General features: G+C 35.9%; 1 protein-coding gene across 1 annotated transcript in view; it reads left to right on the top strand.

Annotated features, from left to right (window-relative positions):
* Positions 1–17,397, top strand: part of SENP7 (SUMO specific peptidase 7) — a 157,728-nt gene that overhangs the window by 4,753 nt on the left and 135,578 nt on the right. The window contains 2 exon segments of the mRNA XM_043594036.1: positions 802–854; positions 11,362–11,460. Coding sequence (XP_043449971.1) covers positions 802–854; positions 11,362–11,460 — 152 coding nt within the window.

Raw genomic sequence — 17,397 nt, 5'->3', positions numbered from 1 at the left:
CAACTTCTGTCTCCCTCTCTCTCTGCCCCTCCCCTGTTCACACTGTGTGTCTCTCTCTCAAAAATGAATAAACATTAAAAAAAAAAACAAACAAGTGTGAGTTTTGTAGTTAGTAGTAGTAATAGTTGTAAGTAGTATTTGCAGTTACTATTATGTGACTTTCTTCAGAAGTGCTAACAAGTCTAAGAGCAAGAATTTGGGGCAAAAAACATATCTTTTATAAAGGGAGAGGGAGCTAATAACACATTTGCAGATTTTTTTTTTTAAGTTTATTTTGAGAGAGAATCCCACGCAGCCTCCACACTGTGTAGAGCCTGATGCGGGGCTCAATCTCAAGAACTGTGTCAAAATCAAGAGTCGGAACTTAACTGACAGAACCACCCAGATGCCCCTGAAAATGTTTTTGTAGAATATTCCCAATGTACCTCTCACCTTTTGCTTCATTCCCCTGCTTCCCAATTACAAAAATCTATCTGGTCATATGGTTCAACCAACATTTGTTGAACACCTATTGGACTTTTGCTGGGTAATATTTTATTTAGTTCTTAGAGCCAAGTTTTCTTCTTTTTTCTATTGTCATCATATATATTATTTAATGAAGACATTTTGTGAGAACTTGCTGCTCTTCAGATTATTTTTTGACCTTTATGTTTAGTCCATTAGATTCTGTAAAATGTATCAATGTAAATTCAAATTCTAACAGGTTAATTTAAATCAAAGGATAGCTGTGAGAGGATTTATTTTATTACATTGTGTATTTCATTTAGATATTAAATGATAATTTTTACCATGTCTTTGTAGAAATTGTCACAGAAGGAAAAAGGAAAAAGTCTTCATCTTCTGAGTTACATAAGGTATGCATTAGTTTTGCTTTTAATCTGTTCATTATCTTCAGAGTTACTAATATTGAAAGTATTTTGCTATTTATTTTTTAAACAAAAATTTAAAGAAAATATTATAAAAACTTAATCAGTGTTTTATAGGGAATGGTATATCCTAATTATTTCAAGGGTTAACCAAGAAAATTTCTGGGATGTGACTTACTTAAATCATTGTGAGATGTATCAGTACAGTTTCCAGACCTTATTTTAGATTTTATATAAAACATAACCCAGCATTTCTTTGATAACTGAATATATTAGTTATCATTCATTCATTTTAATACTGTAGATATACAAAAGTTGTGCTCAAGTCATGTGCTGAAAATTACTATTTAAAATATTTCCTGTGAAACTTTTAAAAAAATTTAGTTCTTTTATGTAAGCCAAGAGTAGCAAAAGAAGCAAAATGAAGTTTCTACCTATGTAGAAAGTGTTTCAAAAAATATAATTTGTTTTTAGAAAAATGATCTTTTTTCCTCTAGAATTATGTGATATTTTATTTATTTAAGTTTATTCTGAGAGAGAGAGAGAGAGAGAGAGAGGGAGGGAGGGAGAGGGAGAGAATGCAAGTGGGGGAGGGCTGGAGAGAGAGAGGGAGAGACCGAGAATTCCAAGCAGGCTCTGCACTGTCAGTGCAAAGCCTGATGGAGGGCTCTAGCCTGTGAGATTACAGCCTCAGCCGAAGTCTGATGCTTAACAGAGCCACCCAGGCGCCCCTAGCATTTTGTGACTTAAGCACAGTAGTATCCTGATATACATTGTAATAATTTATTAGACACATTTTACTGAAGCATTCCAAATTATGCAGAGAGGACTTTTAATTTGATAGAGAGAACTTCAATTTGGTACATTTCATGGAACAAAGAGGGAGAAGAAACCATAAAGAGGGCTTTGAGAGAGAATCAAGAGCACACAGACCACAAGACCAAACAGAAAGTATGGCTTTAGGTACTCTTCTGCCTTGGCTGACTTCACATTTGTAGGGTGTGGTTTCTTCACTCAAAATTCTGGATTTGGCTTCAGTGGCGTAAATGAGGGGGATAAAAAGAAATTCTCACATTGCTACCATTCCCAGTTTTACATACCTCTGTATTGACTACTGCTGCTTCTGTGTTTAATACCTCCAGTGAAGTGAAATGCTCTGTTTTAGGCTGTTGCTTCATGCAGTTGAATCTGAAAGTCCACCATTAGAAGTTCATAGTATTGAGTAAATACGTTTGTTTATTTTTAGATGAACTGCACTATTTTTTTAAACTTTTTATTTTCCAGTACCTTTAGATTTACAGAAAATTTACAGAAATAGTACAGCGTTTGCATCTACCCTTCACTCAGCTTCCCCTAGTGTTAATATCTTACATAACCACAGTGCAATGACCACAATTAAGAAATTAATGTTGGTACAATACCTTAAGCTACAGACATTTGGATTTCTTAAGGTTTTTTAAAGATTTTGTTTTGGGGGGGACTGGGTGTCTCAGTCGGTTAAGCATCCGATGTTGGCTCAGGTCATGATCTCATGGTTCACGAGTTTAAGCCCTGTATCAGGCTCTGTGCTGACAGCTCGGAGCCTGAAGCCTGCTTCGGATTCTGTGTCCCCATCTCTCTCTGCCCCTCCCCCACTCGCACTCTGTGTCTCTCTCTCTCTCTCAATAATAAATAAACATTAAAAAAAATCTTATTTTAAAGTAATCTCTACACTCAATGTGGGGTTTGAACTCAAAACCCTGAAATTAAGAGTCGCATGCGCCACCGACTGAGCCAGCCAGGTGCCCCAGTTTTGTTTTGTTTTCTTTTGTTTTTCACACTAATGTCATTTTTCTGTTCCAGGATCCCACGTTGCGTTTAGGTGTCATGTCTCCTTGATTTCCTTCATTCTGTGACAGTTCTTCAGTCTCTATTCCTTCATGGTCATGACATTTTAAAAGAGTACTGTGATTTTCTCAGTATTTTGTTGAATATCTCTCAATTTGGGTTTGTCTCTGGTTTCTTATAATTAGATTAAAGTTACGGTGTTTTGGAAAGAATATGTGATGTGCCCTTCTCAGTGTATCCTATCAGTGTAACCATTACTGGTTATGTCAGTCCTGACTGCCTGCTTAAGATGGCTTCTATCTGGTTACACCTTCACTTTGTAATAGGTATCTTGGGAGAGCTACTTTGAATCTGTACTGCAAATACACTGTTTCTTAAACTTTCGCTCACTGTTTAGCCACCTAGTGGTGGATCTTGCCTGCAGCGATTGTGTATACAATAGTCTATTGGTGATTTTCTATTTCCCTCATTCCCTTCATATTTATTAATTGAAGTTCTTCTGTAAGGGAGACCTGCCTCTCTTCCCTCCTTATTTATTTATTCAGTTATTTATTTTTATCAATATGGATTCATAGGTATTTTATCCTATGGGTTATAATTTATTGTAGCATTATTGGTTTTGTTGCTCAAATGTTCTAGTTTTGGTATTGACAGATCTTTTAGTTTGGCTTCTGTGCCCTCTGGACATGCTGCTTTTTTTGTTGTTGTTGTTTTTTAAGTTTATTTATTTTGAGGGGGAAGAGGGGCAGAGAGGGAGGAAGAGAGAAGCTAGTGCGCTTGAATCTGTGAGATCATGACCTGAGCTGAAGTCAAGAGTCAGATGCTTAAATGATTGAATAACCCAGGTGCCCCTCAGTACTGATACTTTAAAAAAAAATTTTTTTTAGTGTTTATTTATTTTTGAGAGATGGAGAAAGAGCACGAGTGGGGAAGGAGTAGAGAGAGAGGGAGACACAGAATCCAAAGCAGGCTCCAGGCTCTGAGCTGTCAGCACAGAGCCTGATGCGGGGCTCGAACTCACGAACGATGAGATAATGACCTGAGCTGAAGTCGGCGCTTAACCGACTGAGCCACCCAGGTGCCCCAGTATATTAAATTCTTAAAAAAAATTTTTTTATATTTATTTATTTTCAAGAGGGAGAGAGTGCAAGCAGAAGATGGGCAGAGAGAGAGAGAGAGAGAGGGAGACACAGAATCTGAAGCAGGCTCCAGACTCAGCTGTCAGCACAGAGTCCGACATGGGGCTCGAACCCACCAACGGCAAGATAATGACCTGAGCTGTCAGATACTTAACCAACTGCACCATGCAGGTGCCCCAGCATATTAAATTCTTGTTAGTAGTTTACATTACTGCTTTTTCTCTCAAGGTAGCTAGGGAAATAAATTACTGAAAGAATTAGGACTGTGATGGGTATAGGTATAAGACACTGATACATTTTGACTTTAAAGTATTTGAAAAATATTTCTAAAGGGGCCCCTGGATGGCTCAGTCAGTTAAGCATCGGACTATTGATTTCAGCTCAGGTCATGGTTTCATGGTTTGTGAGTTTGAGCCCTGCATGGTTTGTGAGGGCTCTGTGCTGACAGTGCAGAGCCTGCTTGGGATTCTCTGTCTCTGCCCCTCCCATTGCTCGCTCTCTCTTTCAAAATAAACAAATAAACTTAAAAAAATTTTTTCTAAAGCAATACCAGTTTGTTGTAGAGAAATTAGAAAAGTGAGTTGAGGAAAAAAGACCACTCAGGCAGGACCAAAATTAATGTTTGGATGTATATCTTCCTAGTTTTCCTATTTTTTTTGTTTGTTTTGTTTTTATTTTAACTTGTTTTATGTTTTATTTTTTTTTAATTTACATCCAAATTAGTTAGCATATAACTAATAGTTATGTAGTACATAGTTACATAGTTTCGTGTCCCTTCGAAACAGCATACCTGTATCCCTTGGATAAATGCCTAGTAGTGCAATTGCTGGGTCATAGGGTAGCTCTATTTTTAATTTTTTGAGGAACCTTCATACTGTTTTCCAGAGTGGCTGCACCAGCTTGCATTCCCACCTAGTTTTTCTATTTGCATATCCATGTATAACAAACACATATTTAAATATTAAAAAATAGAAAACCACCGAATACTGTTTTATAATTTGCTTTTTCTGCTTAACTATATATTATGAACATCATTTTCTGAAATCAAATTTAAAGTATGGCTCAGTAGATATTTGTTGAGTACTTAACATGTATTGGACACTATACTAGGCATAAGTGCCAGGAAAACGGTAGCAAACATTTTTAATGGCTACATTGTATTCAGTTATATGGGTGTGTCACAGTTAATTTAATCAATATCCTATTGTATTTTTGAGTTTTGTTTGTTTGTTTGTTTTTTAAGTAAACTACGCCCAACATGGGGCTCAAACTCATGACGCTGAGATCAGGAGTCACATGTTTTACTAACTGAGCTAGCCAGGCACCCCTTGAATTGTTTTTAATTAAAAAAAGAAATTATGAACAGTGCTGTAGTCGCTATCCTTGTAGCTAAATCTCTGGAACATCATTATTTCCTAAATTATTCCTGGCCTTTTTTTTTTTTGGATATATTTTTTTAAGTTTATTTATTTTGAGAGAGAGAGAGAGAGTATGAGCAGGGGAGGGGTGGAGAGAGAGGGAATCCCAAGCTTATAGCGCAGAGACTGACTGATGTGGGGCTCCAACTCACAAACTGTGAGACATGACCTGAGTGAAGCCAAGAGTCGGACACTTAACTGACTGAGCCACCCAGGTGCCACTGGCCTTTTAATAGCTGAATGTAGGTTAATTCAAGGCTGTTCACCGTCTCGCTCCCTGTTTTGTTTTTCTTTTTTTTTCAAGTTTATATATTTATTTTGAGAGAGAAAGAGAGAGGGAGGGAGAGAGAGAGACAAAAAGAGAAAACACACGGAGGGAGGAGCAGAGAGATTGGCAGAGAGAGAATTCCAAGCAGTCTCCTTTCAGTGCGGGCTGGAACTTACCATGAGATCATGACCTGAGCTGAGATCAAGAGTCATATGCTTAATCTTAATTGACTGAGCCACCCAGGTGCCCCAAAGCTGATATCTTGGTATATGTGAAGTAAGAGTGTGAATACCTTGAATTCTGCTAATGGGGAGATCCATAGTTTTTGGATTTACGTATGAGGAAGTTGCTATTCTAGTTTGAATATTGAAAAATGAGAGTTTAAAAAATTATTTATTTATTTATTTTGAGAGGGTGGGGATGGGGAGACAGAGAGTGAGGGGGAGAGAGAATTCTAAGCAGGCTCTGCACTTCAGAGGGCTGAATCTCATGAACCATGAGATCATGACCTGAGCAGAGATCAAGAGTCCGACACTTAATCAACTGATCCATCCAAGCACCCTGAAAAATAAGACTTTTATTCTTCCTTGGTAAGTAATAGCCATACCTTTGGACAGACCCCCATTTTTCTTTAAATAATAGCTTTATATTTAAGTAGTATCTGAATAAGTAAGCGATTAAGATTCTGAAGTTCTGTATTAAGAACATGGCAGAGATCATTTTAGCCTGAACAATTTAATGAGCCTATGTTAGTAATGTGTAACTTGTCAGTGGATTCCAGCATCTTTTTTTTCTCCTGGTTTATCTGCTTTTGATAGCATTTTCTTTTTGAAGGCTATACTATAATGAATCAGGTATAGAATGAACCTGAAGGTGACTACATGACTTGATCTGCTGAAGAGCTTGTTTAGTATTACATTTGAACATTAGTAAGTAAAATAAATGTTCTTGAGCTTTGTTTTGGGGAAGTTATTAGAGTTCTATTGATATATTTAAGTGTAATGTGAAGGGAAGGAGATTTAGAACCCATTTTTGCCTTAAAAGTTTAAATTTGAATCTTTATTAGAAGCCTGTTGAAATACTTGAGAGTGTTAGAAGTCCCTTCTGATTCTTGTAAATGGAATTATAATATATGCTTTATAGAATCATGAGTAGCTTAGAATCTTTATTGGTTGTACACAGCTGAGACCATGATTAAAATTTGTGTAAGAATAGATCAGGTTGTTGCAAAAAGGCTTACATTATTTTTTTATCAGTCATTAAGAAAAAAGTGAGCGTGGAAAAAACTGACAGTAGTTAGTTGTACCTGAAACCTGCTTGTCCTATGCTTGTATACAATATTAGTGTGAGAGATTTAAATCTATAATTTATTAATCAGGAAGCTACAGCAGAGGCTTTTCTGGAGCTTTAAATATTAATATTTTTTCCCTTACCTTTAACAGTTGCATTGTATTCCTATCAAAACATTTGGAAGCTAGGAAAACACAAAAATGAAAATAAAATTCATCTCTTATCTCACTAGAGATAATCACTGTCAAACATTGTTATGTACAGCCTTTCACATTTTATTTCTATTCATGGATTTTTTTTTGTCTTATAAAGAAAGATCATTCTGAATCTGTGTTTTTCTTTTATACTTATTTTATTTGAAATAATTTTTTTTAAGTTTATTTTTTTTGGTAATCTCTGCACCCAATGTGGGGCTCAAACTCATGACCCTGAGATCAGGAGTTGCATGTTTTTCTGACTGAGGCAGTCAGGCTCCCCCAAAATAATTTCTTAATATCATTAATCTTCTGGAACATGTTATTTAATAACAACTGAATAGTATCTTACTTGGTTTAATTTTGCCATAATTTTGTATTATTGTTCTTTTATTATTATTTCTAGTTTTTCTATATTAAAATAATGTGTGGTCTATATCCCTTTTCATAAATATTTATATATACTTTTATTTTCAAAGCTTTTAATGCTAGTTTATAGAGTTTTAATAAATATCCATATTTCATGTGTCTATACTTTGGAGGGAATAGAGAACTGCCCTTTTTCTTTTAATGTTTGTTTATTTTTGAGAGAGAGAGAGAGAGAGAGAGAGAGAATGAGCAGGGAAAGGACAGAGAGAGAGGGAGAGGAGAATCCTAAGTGGGCTGCACAGTGTCAGTGTAGAGCCCATCACGGGCTCAGTCTCACAAACCATAAGATAATGACCTGAAATGGAATCAGGAAGTCAGATGCTTAACCAACTGAGCCACCCTTGTGCCCCAAGAACTGCCCTTTTTGAATATAGGATAAATTATATTTTGTGTCTGTCCTAATGGAAGTGTACATAAATATTTATTAGGGTGAATAATTCATTGATACTGAGTATAAGCCATTCATAGGTAAAATGATTGAAAACAAGTTACTGTGGAAAAAGAATATAAAATATTCTACAGAAGACATCAGCAGTATTTTATAAGAAACTAATTTTACAGAATACGCAGTACTTTTCTAAATTTTAGTTACTGTCCTACAAGTTTGAACTGGGTAACTTTTTTTTTCTTTCTTTCTTTCTTTTTTTTTTTTTTTAGTATCCAAGGTAGTTAACGTATAGTGTAGTATTGGTTTCAGGAGTAGAATTTAGTGATTTGTCACCTACATATAACATCCAGTGCTCATCCCAACAAGTGCCCTTCTTAATGCCCATCACCCATTTAGCCCATTTCCTTCCCCTTTTCCCTCCAGCAACCCTCATTTTGCTCTCACTATTTAAGTCTCTTATGAAAAAAAAAAGTCTCTTATGGTTTGCCTCCCTATTTTTAACTTATTTTTACTTCCTTTCCTCTATGCTCATCTGTTTTTTCTTAAATTCCACAGATAAGTAAAATTGTATAATATTTGTCTTTCTCTGATTGACTTATTTTGCTTAGTGTAATACACTCCAGCTGCATCCCCATTGTTGCAAATGGCAAGATTTCATTCTTTTTGATTGCCAAGTATTATTCCATTTTGTATATACCCCACATCTTCTTCATCCGCTTATCAGCCGATGGACATTTGGGCTCTTTCCATACTTTGGCTATTGTTGATAGTGCTGCTATAAACATGGGGTGCACGTGTCCCTTTGAAACAGCATACCTGTATCCCTTGGATAAATACCCAGTAGAGCAGTTGCTGGTTCATAGGGTAGTTCTATTTTTAATTTTTTGAGGAACCTCCATACTGTTTTCCAGAGTGGCTATACCAGTTTGCATTCCCACCAACAGTGTCAGAGGATTCCCTTTTTGCTACATCCTTGCCAACATATGTTGTTTCTTGAATTGTTAATTTTAGCCATTTTGACCTGTGTGAGGTAGTATCTCATTGTGGTTTTGATTTGGATTTCCCTGATGAGTGATGTTGAGCATCTTTTCATGTTAGCCATCTGGATGTCTCCTTGGGAATAGTGCCTGTTTATGTCTTCTTCGCAATAGTTCACTGGATTATTTGTTTTTGGGGTGTTGAGTTTGATAAGTTCTTTATAGATTTTGGATACTAACCCTTTATCAAATAAGTATTTCAGAAATATCTTCTCCCATTCCATAGGTTGCCTTCTAGTTCTGCTGATTGTTTCCCTGAACTGGGCAACTTTTTAGGTTATTATAAGGGCCATGTAACTACTTACCCCAAACTTAGTGGTTTGAACTTATTTTATTCAGGAATCTGCAGTCTGGGCATGGTTCAATTGGAGATAACTTTTCTTTTTTTCACTTGCGAGTTAGCTAGGTTGGCTTGGAGGTCAGGGCCTTTGATCACTTTGAAGGCTTGCTCACTCACTTATCTTGATTCCTGTGCTGAGAAAACTCAGTATCGTGGTGTAGATTTATTTCTTTTTTTAAATTTAAAAAAAAATTTTTTTTTTTAACATTTATTTATTTTTGAGACAGAGACAGAGCATGAACGGGGGAGGGGCAGAGAGAGAGGGAGACACAGAATCGGAAGCAGGCTCCAGGCTCTGAGCCATCAGCCCAGAGCCCGACGCGGGGCTCGAACTCACGGACCGTGAGATCATGACCTGATGTGAAGTTGGATGCGTAACCGACCGAGCCACCCAGGCGCGCCTAGATTTATTTCTTTTTCGATGTTTCCAGTATAGTGGCTTAAGGGTGTCCAAGATTTTTTTCTATTGGCTCAGGTCTCCTGAGGAATGTGTATTGAGGGAAAGGGGGGGAAAAAAGAGAGGAAGGAAGAGAGAACACAGAAGCATGCAAAAGCCAGGCTGAAGCAATATAAGTATTACTTTTAATGATCTAGCCTTGGAAGTCACAGGTCTGCCCAGATTCAAGGGGAAGGAACGTAAACTGCACCTGATGTTGGAGGACTGTCATTGTCACATTGTAAGAAGAGCATGTGGAATGTGGAATATTGGTGTGGCCATTTTTGGAAAAATATAATATGCCACATTATCCAATATAGGCTAAATAACCTGCTCACAGCGAATCCATGGGTGTGAACAGCCTGAAGACCTTATCGTTACCCTTTGAGGAAGCAATTGTTGTTCCCTAATTAAGAATATGAAGGAAATGACTTAGAGATAATATTGTCTTTTGCAGATGAAAACTTAAAAATAGGTACCTTTTTATACAGATTAGGTATAAGTAATTAAGAAGTTATTAGTGCCTTGGAGGATCAACTCAGATTGCTGTGAAATAAGGGTTGCGATAACCTTTGTTCAAATTTACTGTGTTCTCATGACTTACACTTTACTCTCAGTGAAATTATTTTATGGATTGCTAATGGATGTAGTTGATATAGTACTTATTATGTTATATTTTGTAGGCTGAATTTGATGCTTAACTATCATTTATAACTTAATGTGAAATTTAAGGTATTTAAATTCTAAACAAATGATTTCAAACTTGTGGTTGTAATCCATACATTCGTTTGTTTATACAGCATACATGAGTCATACACTTCAGAGATCTAAAGGTGACTAAGTTAGGGTCCTCTGCTTTAGGACCTCCATAGCCTGGAGAAGAAGATGGACATATAGACAAATATTTATAATATAGTATGATACATGTAATATAAATAGTGTAATAAAAATGAACCAACTACTAACACCCAGAGAAAGGAATACCTTGGTTTGGGAGTGACAGTTGTGTGGATAGGAGACAAATTTTGAGCAGAATCTGAAGTGTTTTATAAGGGACAAGTAGAGGGGAGGGCAATCTTCATACATACATACAAAGGGAGCAGTACATACAAAGGTCTAGAGATATGAAATAATACGATGTGTTTGAAGGAGGTTGAGTAAACAGTGTGGTGGGATGTAGAGTTTGTGATGTGTGGGTGATGTTAAAGAGCCCAGATTGTTAAGAGTTTTATCTGTATGTAGTAGGTGTGGTTGTTGTATGTTAAGTATTGTAGCCATATTTAGATTTGTGTACTAAAGAACTCCAGAGATAGTATTTGAAAGATTAGAAGGGATAGAGACTGTAGGTAAGAGAATATAGTATGGCTTGCTCATACTAGGCAAAGCCTAACTATAGCTAGGAAGCTATTGTGATACTTTATTTATCTACCTTAATACTGAATGAGAGGTTTTTAGAATAAAATTATATTAAACTGCCTATAAATTAACCACGGAATTTAAAACTACTTAAAACTAATAGCAAAATGGGGTATGTGGTTGGCTTAGTACACGATGCAAGTCTTGATCTCAGGGTCGTGAGTTAAAGCCTCACATTAGGTGTTGAGTTTATTTAAAAAAACTGAAAAACTAGTAGTAAAATATTAACGCAGGTAATATAATGATTCTGTTAGCTGATTCAGTTCTTATTTATATTTCAGTTAGATCAATTATTTTCTCATTCTGCTTTCAGATAACAAAGATGTTAAATGCAAAATCAGAGGATGTTCGTGTTCAGTCATCACTGTCCAAACTCAGAAGCTCAGAACGCTGGGATCTCCCTTTGCAGGGGGTAAATAAAAACTATTTTTTTTAAAGTACATAATATCATTTAGTGTGTTGAAAATATTAAAACATTTTTTAATGTTTATTTTTTAATTTTTTAAATGCTTAATTATATTAGAGAGACAAGAGTGTGAGTGGGGGAGGGGAAGAGAAAGAGAGAGACACAGAATCCAAAGTGGCTCCAGGCTTTGAGCTGTCAGCACAGAGCCTGATGCGGGGCTCAAACCCACGAACCATTGATCATGACCTGAGCTGAAGTCGGACACTTAACCTACTGAGCCACCCAGGTGCCCCAGTGTTTATTTATTTTTGAGAAAGAGAGACAGAATGCTAGCAGGGAAGGGCAGAGAGAAAGGAAAATACAGAATCTGAAGCAGGCTCCAGGCTCTTAGCTGTTAGCACAGAGCCCCACATGGGGCTTGAACTCACAAACTGTGAGATCCTGACCTGAGCTGAAGTCAGATGCTTAACTGACTGAGCCACCCAGGTGTCTGGTGATGTTTAAAATATTTTAATAAAATTGAGTTTTCATTTTTTTATATGTCCTTGTTTGGGTTTTTTGTGTTATTTAATCCCAAGTTTTTAATTAGTGTATTTCTGGTATTTGTTGAAGTGATGAAGTTAGGGTCTCCTTTAGTTTAAATCTAAGTATACCTTATTTTGCATGAGTGTTTTCTTGAAATTTAAATCTCATTATTGTACAATGTATTTTAAATTTACAAGAATATTAAGCTTATTAGAATCATTTGCTCTTTTGCTCTTGTTTTGTAAATTATAGAGGGTATATTTTAAAATGTGACACAACTGTACTTTAGAAGATATTCTGATTATAAATTTGAACTTTAATTTTATCACTATTAAGCATTTTTATGGAGCTTTTGTGAATAACTCTTAAGATGGCACATTTTAAGTATATATATATTTTTTGTTGCCTGGTCACTTTTTAAAAATAGAATTTTTCTCAGATTTTCCAGTTTATCCATTTGAGCCTGTGTTCATTTCCTAGGGCTCATGTAGCAAAATACCATGGTGTGGGTGGCTCAACAGAAATTTGTTTCCCAATAGTTCTAGAGGCTGAAGTCCAAGATCAAGGTGCTGGTAGGGTTGATTTCTCTATTGCCTTTCTCCTTGGCTTAGAGATGGCCATCTGATTGCTGTGTCTGCCTATGACCTTTTTTTCTGTGTACCTACATCCTGGTGCTTCTCTTCTTAAAAGCAAACTAATCCCTGGGTTAAGTAAGTCCCTACCCTTATGACCTCATTTAAACTTAATTACCTTTGTAAAGAGCCCATCTCCACAAACAGTTGTCTTGACAGTTAGGACTTCAACATATAGAATGGGTATGGGGAGCACAATTCAGTTCACATCATCAAATAATACATTTGTTTCTCTTTTTTGATTTTGTATAAAAAAATGATAAATGAGTCAAGATGACTTCTGTTGACAGAAAAGAAATTGTGTAAGGTTAGAAAATTTGGGGTGTATATAAAGGTACAGGTGAAAAGACTAAAGAATCTTTCTCTGTTCCTTTTTCCTAAAGGCAACCACTATTAATAGCTTTTTTTCGTTCCTTTCAAGAAAAAAAATACATATGCCCATAAAAATAATAATTTATATTATTTTTTGATTGTTACAGAACAGGGATCATGAAATCTACACTGTTCTGTGCTTTGTTTGCATTTAATATTTCTTAAAATTTTTTTTCTATTTTAACACATTTAGATATACTTCCTTTATTTTTTTTTGGCTTTGTAGTACTCTAAAAATATAAAAATGCTATAATTAAAAATTTTTTTTGAATATAGTTGTCACACAATATTACATTAGTTTCAAGTGTACAGCATAGTGATTCAGCTTCTCTTTATGTTTTGCTGTGCTCACCACAAGCATAGTTAACCATCTGTCACCATATATAATTTACTTAGTGCACTGGTATTAGATTGTTTCCAGAGTTTTGCTAATAGAAACATTGCTGCAGCAAACATCATTTTTTTTTTGAATATCATTTTTCATATGTAGAAAACTATTTTTGAGTGGGATTACTGGGTTGAAGGGAATTTGTATGTTAAATTTTAATAAACATTGCAAAATTGTCTTACAGAAACTGTGCACTAATTTATATTGCCACCAATGAAAGCTCCCATTTTGCTAGAAACTTACTGGCACTGGATATTATCACACAGTAAAATTGTTGCCAATTTAATAGGAAGAAAAAAATAATTTTAAAGGAAATTTAATCACTTTGCATGTATGTATTTTGTTAGGACATTGAATTTATTGTGGAATAAATGTTATATATACTATATATAATTTTAAGTATACATACACACACACACACACACACATACACTGCCCCTTGGTAGTAGACGTAGGCTTTTTGTTGGGTTTGTTTTCTTAAGCAGTATCTTATTAAATGCTTTTTTTCCTTTACCCTTCAGTCATACATGTCTTCCTTAGTTTTTGGCTTTCAAGAGGTAGATGTGGATCACCTGAGAGCTCTTTGGATATTAAGTGCTTGTGTTATAGTCTTCTGCCTTCTCTTTTTCCTTAACTGTTTATTTCAGCAGTCTCCTTTTCCTGAGAAACTAACCATTTATTTATTTAGTTCCTTCTAACTCACTGAGTGAAACAAGATCTTTCAGAGACATACTTTCTTTTCCCATGACTAGTTTCCCACCCTAGTTGGATGTCTTCCTTAAGTTAGTGTTACTTTTTGGAAATCTGTATTCTGTTTGAGATTTGAAGTGGCTCATGTGTCAGCATTGCCATGCTGTCTTGTTACTTTAGATTTCACGTTTGCTAAGTATGCTTCATAGTTTGTAGAGTTTGAGGCTGTACCAGTATTTTGCTTTATTGTTTCTCTCACACACCCTTTTTTAAGTTGTTTTTAGAGGGTTTCAATGTACAACAAAGAGATAACATAGTCTTTAGTAGAATTTTAACTCCTTTATTTACATGTTTGTGATTTTTATTGAGATAAAATGATATGAAATAGGTTACACAGGTCTTAGGTATATAATTGAATAAGTTTGACTAATGTGACATAGGTAACCAATCCTGCTCAAAAATAGTTCCCTACAGTGTGAGAAATGATGTTCACTGTTGCAGTGTTTCCAGAGGGATAGAGCAGTCATGAACCTTGAGAGTTGTTTGTGCCCCTTTCCATTGTATCTTTTCCTCTCTCCCAGTCCCTAGCCCACTACTAGCAACCACTTTTCTGAATTCTGTTTCTGTAGGATAGTTTTGCCTGTTCATACAACATATACTCTTTTGTGCTTTCTTTGGCTCAGCAAAATGTTGCATTTCATCCCTGTTTTGCATCGATCAGTGGTTTGTTACTTTTTATTGCTAAATCATACTCCATGATGTGGCCATAATACAGTTTATTTAATTCTGTTGATAGACTTTTGGACTTTTTTTTCCTTTTTTTTATATACAGAGAAAGCAAGTGTGTGCATGTGCACACACCAGGGAGGAGCAGAGGGAGAGGGAAAGAGAGAATATTAAGCAGGTTCCACATGCAGTGTGGAGCCAATGCAGGGCTTGATCTCACAACTATGAGATCATGACCTGAGCTGAAAGCAAAGTTGGATCTTCAACTGACTAAGCCACCCGGGTGCCCTTGGACTTGGTTTTAATTTGCATTTTCCTGGTGACTAATGGCGTTAAAACATTTTATATGTTGATTGGCTTTTGTATATATTTTTTTGTGAAGTGTGTGTTCAATTTTTTCACCCTTAATTTAAAAAATAAATTTTATTGAGAATTAATTTATATACAATTAAGTTAATCCATTTTAATTCTTTTTGAATTTTGACAAGTGTATATGCTTTTGCAACCACCACGATAATAAAGGTGTTGCGTGCATGTGTGTGTGTTTGTATTTATAGTTTTTTTCTCAGTGTACAGCTCTGAGTTACAAGTTCTGTACAGGCTCATAGAAGTATTATGACAATGAAGATACTATACATAGTTCTATCAGTCCAAAACATTCCCTGGTGCTGTCCCTATGTAATTGTTCTGTGGCTCCAGTTTTCACCCATGGTAACATTGTTTTCTGTAGCTATACTTGTACATTTTCCAGAATGTCACACAAATGGAATCATAGAATGTGTAATGTTTTGAGAATGACTTTTACTCTCAGCATAATGCCATTGAAATTCATTCATGTTTTGGGGCACCTGGGTGGCTCAGTCGGTTAGGCGTCCGACTTCGGCTCAGGTCATGATCTCATGGTCTGTGAGTTCGAGCCTGCGTCGGGCTCTGTGCTGACAGCTTAGAGCCTGGAGCCTGCTTCAGATTCTGTGTCTCCCTCTCTCTCTGACCCTCCCCTGTTCATGCTCTGTCTCTCTCTGTCTCAAAAATAAATAAAACATTAAAAAAAAAAAAAAGAAAGAAATTCATGTTTTTGTGTGTGTCAGTAGTTTATCTGTTTCCGCCGTTGACATTCATATGGGTTGTTTCTAGGTTTTTGGCAATTGGGAATAAAGCTGCTATACATATTTGCATACATGTTTTTTTTTTGTGAGCATAAGTTTTTAATTTCTCTAGGGTAAATACTTAGGAGTGGGATCCTGGATTATATGGTAAGTATATATTTAATTGCCAAACTGATTACCATAGTGGTTTTATGATTTTGCATTCCCACCAGCAATGTATGGAGAGTTCTGGGTGCTCTGTATCTTTCTTAGCACTTGGTATTGACAATTTATTTACTTTGTAAAAAATGTTTATTTATTTTTGAAAGAGTGTGAGAAGGGGAGGGCAGAGAGAGAGGGAGACACTGAATTTGAAGCAGGCTCCAGGCTCTGAGCTGTCAGCATGGAGCCTGATGTGGGGCTCGAACTTAAAAGCTGTGAAATCATGCCCTGAGCTGTGAAATCATAACCTGAGCCAAAGTTGGATACTTAACCAACTGAGCCACCCAGGTGGCCCCAGTTTATTTGCTTTTTTTAAATTAACGGAATCTATATTTTAAGAGTAATTTTAGGTTTACAGAAAAATTGAAGGAATAGTACAGGTAGTACCCATAAACCCCTTAATTCCCCCTCCCCTGTTACCCCCACACAATTTCATTTATTAATATCTTTGCATTAGTGTAGTACATTTATTACAATTGGTGAGTCAATACTGATATTATTATGTATTGAGATGTAACTGACATATAACATTGTACTGATTTTAGGTATACAACATAATTTGGTATATGTATATATTGCAGAATGATTAGCACAGTAAATTTAGTTAACATCCATCACCACACATAGTCATAGTTTTCTTATGATGAGACTTTTAAGATCTACTCTCTTAGTAACTTTCAGATGAACAATCAATATCAGTAAGTCACCATACTGTGTATTACATTCCCAATATCATTAAGTCACCATGCTGTATATTACATTCCCAGGACTTATTTATATTGTAACTAAAACTTTGTACATTTTGACCCCCTTCACCCACTTTGCCCACTCCCCACCTTTGGCAACCACAAATCTGTTCTCTTTATAACTTCAGATTTTTTTTTTTCAGATTCTTCATATAAGTGAGATCATACAGTATTTGTTTTTTTGGTCTGATTTATTTCACTTAGCCTTATGCCCTCAAGGTCCATCCATGTTGTGCAAATGGCAAGATTTCTTTTGATGGTTGGATAATATTCCATTGTGTATGCATACCACATTTTCTTTATTCATCTATTGGTGGACATATTGTTTCCATGTCTTAGCTATTTTATTTTATTATTATTTTTTTTTAAAGTTTATTTTTGAGACAGAGATAGAGCACGAACGGGGGAGGGGCAGAGAGAGAGGGAGACACAGAATCTGAAACAGGCTCCAGGCTCTGAGCAGTAAGCACAGAGCCCGATGCGGGGCTCAAACTCACGCAAGATCGTGACCTGAGCCGAAGTCAGAGGCTTAACTGACTGAGCCACCCAGGCGCCCC

The sequence above is a fragment of the Prionailurus bengalensis genome, chromosome C2 (assembly GCF_016509475.1).
Source record: "Prionailurus bengalensis isolate Pbe53 chromosome C2, Fcat_Pben_1.1_paternal_pri, whole genome shotgun sequence".
Classification (NCBI taxonomy): domain Eukaryota; kingdom Metazoa; phylum Chordata; class Mammalia; order Carnivora; family Felidae; genus Prionailurus; species Prionailurus bengalensis.
The sequence above is the reverse complement of the archived record's forward strand: the minus strand, read 5'-3'. Positions and strand labels throughout refer to the sequence as shown.